Source organism: Orcinus orca, chromosome 10 (genome assembly GCF_937001465.1).
Source record: "Orcinus orca chromosome 10, mOrcOrc1.1, whole genome shotgun sequence".
Taxonomy (NCBI): Eukaryota; Metazoa; Chordata; class Mammalia; order Artiodactyla; family Delphinidae; genus Orcinus; species Orcinus orca.
The window spans coordinates 56,240,821-56,247,403 of NC_064568.1; the positions used below are offsets into that span (position 1 = coordinate 56,240,821).

General features: G+C 51.3%; 1 protein-coding gene across 2 annotated transcripts; it reads left to right on the forward strand.

The window, feature by feature from the left end:
• The first annotated feature begins 289 nt into the window (after positions 1 to 289).
• On the forward strand, positions 290 to 6,364 carry EOMES (eomesodermin). Of its 2 annotated transcripts, none has more exons than XM_004279670.4 (6): positions 290 to 1,576; positions 2,560 to 2,714; positions 3,357 to 3,478; positions 3,894 to 4,052; positions 4,144 to 4,205; positions 4,959 to 6,364. In XM_004279670.4, the coding sequence occupies exons 1-6, from the start codon at positions 702 to 704 to the stop codon at positions 5,695 to 5,697; spliced, it is 2,112 nt and encodes a 703-aa protein (XP_004279718.1). In that variant the 5' UTR covers positions 290 to 701; the 3' UTR covers positions 5,698 to 6,364. The 2 variants fall into 2 exon arrangements, with proteins under 2 accessions (XP_004279718.1, XP_004279719.1); XM_004279671.4 differs by having other exon boundaries at positions 5,016 to 6,364.
• Positions 6,365 to 6,583: the final 219 nt, after the last annotated feature.

Consider the following 6,583-nt stretch of genomic DNA (forward strand, 5'->3'; position numbering starts at 1 on the left):
TTCCAGCGAATTACAGACACCAGGATTGATTCTCACAGCAGGACTGAGTCTCAAAAAAAAAAAAAAAAGAAAGAAAAAAGAAAAGAAAAAGAAAAAAGAAAGAAAGAAAAAGAAATAAAATCAAGCTAAAGGAAAAGAAAGTCGCAGGCTACTCGATCCAATTAGTAAATGCCTAATTGAATTACTGTCACCTCCACCAGCCAATAGGAGGGTCCCGAGGCTCTGGGGCCGCGAAGCCCCTCCCTGGCCTCACATATATAAAGCAGCCAATGACAGCCTGCAACTTTCCAAGTGGTCAACTTGACCGATAGTTTTTCAGTCGAGAAAGGCAGAAAGGCTAGTAGCGCTGGTGGGTGGATGGGGAGAGAGAGCTAAGACCTCTTCTTCCCGTGTGTGCGGGGGAGGAGGGTGGAGGTGCAGAGAGGCAAAAGAGACGCGGAAGGAAAAGGAGAGGGCTTCTCGGTCAGTTTTCGCCTCTTGCCTTCAAATTCAGTGCCCTTTCCTTGTGGAAAGGGCGCTGGGTTCGGGACGCGCGAGTGCGCGCCTTAGCGGTCCGCGTGTCGCCAGGTGGGTAACCCGGCACAGGAGGAAGGGGAAGTTACCTTCCCCTCGGAAGAGGGCGCTGGCTCCCTCATCCTGCCTTTATAATCAGGCCGCGGCCGGAGAGGAAGCAGCCAGCTGCCGTCTGCGCTCTGCAAAGCATGCAGTTAGGGGAGCAGCTCTTGGTGAGCTCGGTGAACCTGCCTGGCGCGCACTTCTACCCGCTGGAGGGGGCGCGAGGCGGTGGCGGCGGGAGCGCCGGCCACCTCCCGGGAGCGGCCCCCTCGCCTCAGAGGCTGGACTTAGACAAAGCGCCCAAGAAGTTCTCGGGCAGCCTCTCGTGTGAGGCAGGGAGCGGGGAGCCCGCAACCGCCGGTGCGGGGGCCCCCGCGGCCATGCTCAGTGACGCCGACGCCGGGGACGCCTTTGCCGGCACCGCGGCCGTGGCCAAGCCGGGGCCCCCGGACGGCCGCAAGGGCTCCCCCTGCGGGGAGGAGGAGCTGCCCTCAGCCGCCGCCGCCGCTGCCGCAGCCGCGGCCGCCGCCGCCAGCGCGCGCTACTCCATGGACAGCCTGAGCTCGGAGCGCTACTACCTCCAGTCCCCCGGGCCTCAGGGCTCCGAGCTGGCCGCGCCCTGCTCGCTGTTCCCGTACCAGGCGGCTGCCGGGGCGCCCCACGGATCTGTGTACCCGGCTCCCAACGGGGCGCGCTACCCCTACGGCTCCATGCTGCCCCCCGGCGGCTTCCCCGCGGCCGTGTGCCCACCCGGCAGGGCGCAGTTCGGCCCGGGAGCAGGCGCGAGCGGCGGCGCGGGAGGCAGCGGCGGGGGAGGCGGCCCGGGCGCCTATCAGTACGGCCAGGGGGCTCCGCTCTACGGGCCGTACTCCGGGGCAGCAGCCGCGGGTTCCTGCGGAGGACTGGGGGGCCTGGGGGTTCCCGGCTCCGGCTTCCGCGCCCACGTCTACCTGTGCAACCGGCCTCTGTGGCTCAAATTCCACCGCCACCAAACCGAGATGATCATTACGAAGCAGGGCAGGTGAGCGCAGCGCGGAGGGGCCCCGAAGCGCGGGGGCAGAGAGGACCTGTGTGGTCCTGAGGGTGGCCGGGAATGGGGGACCGCCGCCCGCCCGCTCCGCTCTTGGCTGGGAGAGTGAGTTTCCGTGCGCAGCCAGTGGGGACTCCGCATCTCCAGTCCGATGTCCCTCCCGTCCGCGCACCGGCGGTTTGTGCAGGGCGCTAAGGCTACGGCTGCTTCCCCCCTTCCTTCTCGTCACCCTCACCTGGACTGACGAGGAGGAGACAGAAATGGAAACTGGGGCTTGTCCACAAAGCTGGATGTCCTAGGTACGCCCGGCCGGCGGTACGCCGGTCCCTGAAGGCGGGCGAGGAGCCGCGGATGCGGGAAGGCTCCAGGGGTGGCTACCCTCTCTGAGCACAGGACATGGGCTCCCGCAGTTTTAGGCGCCAGGGTCTCCGCGGGGCGCATCCGGGGGACGAGCGCGAGGACAAGAGCGCCGGCAACGGGGGCTGGTCCGGGTAGTAGGTTAGGCCGGACCCTGGAGTCAGACGGGGCTGGGGTCCCAGGCCTGAGAAAGTTCGGATACACATCCCACTGCGGGCAGTGGTTACTTCTGGGGAAAGTGAGGGGTGGGTGCTGGGAGAGGGACGTCCCAAGGGGACTTTTAGCCTTACCAGTAGAACTAATTTTTTTTTTACGAGAACAATTTAATGTTCTCTGGCACTTGTACATGTAAAAAACAATGATTTTTAAACATCGTGGAAGAAAATAAATGAGCATCTGAAAGGGTCAAGAACTTGAGTGAGTGGTGCAGAAGGGCGGGGATTGGGGCAAATTATTTCAGAAAAGAGATGTTCCGAGAGTTGCCAACTCAAGAATATTTTACGTAGTGAGGGCCACTTTTCTACCGGTATTCTGTTCGTCTGTAGACTTCTAAATGTCGTCTAAGCGTGGGCCTGTGCCCGGGCGTTCCGATTTACTGGTTCTATTCCCTTGCACAGACGCATGTTTCCTTTCTTGAGTTTCAACATAAACGGACTCAATCCCACCGCCCACTACAACGTGTTCGTAGAAGTGGTGCTGGCGGACCCCAACCACTGGCGCTTCCAGGGGGGCAAATGGGTGACCTGCGGAAAAGCCGACAATAACATGCAGGGTGAGGAGAGAAAGGGCCTGGGCAGGGTGGATCGGCGGGAGCCCCCGACTCAAGACACCACACATTTAAATCTCACATCCCTCCCTCCACATCCGGGGCCTGGAAGTGTTAGGAGTTTCTTTGTGTTGATTGTTTGATTAAGGGAGAGAATTGCTAAGTCAGACTTCTTGCCTACCAGTATATAGAATTTTAACCATGACCCTACTCTAGCCCTTCCCTCCACATCCCTACCTTTGAGAAAGGAATTGCTGTAAACTCTCCAGGTGGCAAGGGCATCTGGCATTCTAATCTTCACTTGAGAAGAGGCCTCCCCAAGGTTGAGTTCACCATAAAAATCCAACCACATTCCATCAGATCTTGCCTGTCTAGCTTCAGAAGCCCCCAAGTTAACCTTCAAGAGGCATCGCCTACTGGTTCCATTTTTACCTTGTCCAAGGAAGGCTGGAAGCACGGGGGCCCTGGGAGGGGAATCAGTAGTGTCTAGTTGGTCTCCACTGGCCTTCTTAAACTGCTAATGATGGGAGACATGTTCTAAATCTAGCTCTTAAATCTTGCCCATAGGTAGTAAATACCCCTCCCCTACCTCCACTTGCAAACAGCCCTTTATGCTTGGGTTTTGTGTTTTGTTTCACTTTCTCTTAGGCAACAAAATGTATGTTCACCCAGAGTCTCCTAATACTGGTTCCCACTGGATGAGACAGGAGATTTCCTTTGGGAAATTAAAACTCACCAATAACAAAGGCGCAAATAACAACAACACCCAGGTAGGGTGACAGAGGAGGTGGTGTCTTCTGGCTGTGGATCTCTTTTCTAATGAGTTTCCATACTCTTCATTGTATTTGTAATATTTGCAGGTACCTGTTGCTTGCCTCTTTCTGGTCTTTTTTTTTTTGACCTTTCTCATTTTTATTTATTTATTATTTTTCCTGCTGGATTTCAGTAACAGTGAGTTAACTGTTAGGAGCAGAAATACTGAAAACTTTTGGCGACTTAGGAAACCAAGAGGCAAGAGTGTTTATTTAAACACACATACCCAGCTATGTTTTAAGTTTCAAAAATGGCAATAGAAAGTTAGCTGTTGCTGGGGAGCAAGCAGGAGTGGCATTCCAAAATACAGAATTTGTCAAAATCGACTTTACTTTTTCGATTTGGCAGCTCTTTTCTCTGTACCATTTGCAGATGATAGTCTTACAGTCTTTACACAAGTACCAACCACGACTGCACATCGTTGAAGTCACAGAAGATGGCGTGGAGGACTTGAACGAGCCCTCCAAGACTCAGACCTTCATCTTCTCAGAAACGCAGTTCATTGCAGTGACTGCCTACCAAAACACCGATGTGAGTGCCCCATGGTGCCCAAGAATCCCTGAAGCTCAGTCCAGCGTGAGACAGAAAACACTCAATGACTGTTTTTTTCTCCCTTGTCTAGATAACTCAACTAAAGATTGATCACAACCCCTTTGCAAAAGGCTTCAGGGACAACTATGACTCGTAAGTGCACCTTTATTTTTCCTTGCCTGGTCATCTTTGAACAAGACATATATAATCAGACACTTTCTTGAGACCATATTCTAGGAAGAGCTTTCGCGGTTGGGATTTTTGCCTATTTTTATTTTTGCATATTTTTGGCCTTGACTAATCTTGCTTTAGAATTTTCACAGAAGGGTTTTGTTCATTTCTAAAGAAATGTTAAGGGATTAAAAATGAGGAGTTTTTTTTTAACATTTGAGTGGAGATCTGAAATTTTCATAATCTGCATTTATATGCCTTCCTTTCCATTTGATCCCAGTTTTTTTATTCTCTCAGGAGCAGGGATTATTATTCCCTCTCATTTTTTTACATAAGAAAAACCTGACACTAAGAGGATGTCATTTTCACAACATCAAACAGCAAGGCCCCACAGATGCCTTTTAAATCTGGGATTTCTACCCACCATGGCCAGCATTCCTTCCCTACCACTGAAGGGAGAGTTGCTCCAAGTTATTCCAAGTTCTAGGACTTGCAAAGATGGATTTTCTACAGTTTAAATGCTTAATGCCTGGGAGGAAGCTTTTTCTTCCGTGGTGGGAAATTTGGCCGCAATGAGCGAAGTCCAGCTAAAATGGGCAAGTGCATCCCTACTATCTCCACCCCTCCACTCAACAGACCAGCACTCCTGCTCTAGAGCCTTCTTCATTTCTGGGAGGTAGATTGTTTGGGGACAACATTAGGGGTTTTTTTTAAGTGTTTCTCTTTATATTGTAGCATGTACACCGCTTCCGAAAATGACAGGTTAACTCCATCTCCCACGGATTCTCCTAGATCCCATCAGATTGTCCCTGGAGGTCGGTACGGCATTCAGTCCTTCTTCCCGGAGCCCTTTGTCAACACTTTACCTCAAGCCCGATATTATAATGGCGAGAGAACCGTGCCACAGACCAACGGCCTCCTTTCACCCCAACAGAGCGAAGAGGTGGCCAACCCTCCCCAGCGATGGCTTGTCACACCTGTCCAGCAACCTGGGACCAACAAACTAGACATCGGTTCCTATGAGTCTGAATATACTTCCAGCACCTTGCTCCCATATGGTATTAAATCCTTGCCCCTCCAGACATCCCATGCCCTGGGGTATTACCCCGACCCCACCTTCCCTGCAATGGCAGGGTGGGGAGGTAGAGGTTCTTATCAAAGGAAGATGGCAGCTGGACTCCCGTGGACCTCCAGAACAAGCCCCCCTGTGTTCTCTGAAGATCAGCTCTCCAAGGAGAAAGTCAAAGAAGAAATTAGCTCTTCTTGGATAGAGACACCCCCGTCCATCAAGTCTCTTGACTCCAATGATTCAGGGGTGTACACCAGTGCTTGTAAGCGAAGGCGGCTGTCTCCTAGCTCCTCTAGCAATGAAAATTCTCCCTCCATAAAGTGCGAGGATATCAATGCTGAAGAGTACAGTAAAGACACCTCAAAAGGCATGGGGGGGTATTATGCTTTTTACACGACTCCCTAAAGAGTTATTTTAACCTCGTCAAAATGAGCTAACTTTTTGCCGATGGACTTGGTGGTGTTTTTTTGTTGTCTTCTTTGTCTAGGTTGCCAAAAAGACGTTTGCCTTCCACCCTGATGCATCCCGTTTTGTGCAATTCTCTAAAAGAAGGTGCCAAAGCTTTTTGATTGCTTCAGGTAACTGAAACAAGCCTAGCATTTTTTTCTTTTTTAATAAAATTAATGGAGGACTTTCAAGTGTTTTTAAATTTGAAGGTGATTCAAAGTTATGGATTTATTTATTGGAGACACTAGACATTCAAAGAACTGGGCTGTGAAGATTGAGTGCCTAGTGCCATCAAAGGTGTTGAAAGCTTTGGTTCTCATTTTTATTTGTAAATCTGTAGGCAAATAGAAGCCCAGAGTGGCAAGATGTTTTGCTTCTGGAATAGAAGGGTGGGACTTAACCTTCAACAAGGGACTTTTGCTGTTAACTTTCTGCTAGGGACAAAAGATCTTAGGCCTGGGAGGCAAGAACTTTGTGAAGGTGCTGGTTTGACCTGACTTTGATTCTTCCCAGGCTTTTGAAACAAGCCGTTTGCCCTAGTCCAGGATCGCCTCATGTACTAGGCCTCTGCTGTGTGCCTGGGTGGCTTGTAGGACTTAGGAGACAGCAAGGGAGGGGGGCACCAGAAAACAAACAAACAAAAACGGAGAGTTTTAAAGTGTACAGTTGTGTGCTTAGATACACTGTAGAATAATGTGGAAAATACTGTACAAATAGTCTATGTAGGTATACGAGATTATGTAAAATTGGTGCTTTGGCTTTTTAAAGAATTTGCAATTCACCGGACCACAGCTGCAGGAGCAGGGGAAGTTTCGTCATCCCCACAACGTATGGGAATATTCTG

Coding starts and splice junctions, on each gene's coding strand:
- EOMES (XM_004279670.4), top strand. CDS start 702: ATGCAGTTAGGGGAGCAGCTCTTGGTGAGCTCGGTGAACCTGCCTGGC. Junction 2,715..3,356: donor AGCCGACAATAACATGCAGG/GTGAGGAGAGAA, acceptor ACTTTCTCTTAG/GCAACAAAATGTATGTTCAC. Junction 4,206..4,958: donor TTCAGGGACAACTATGACTC/GTAAGTGCACCT, acceptor TTTATATTGTAG/CATGTACACCGCTTCCGAAA.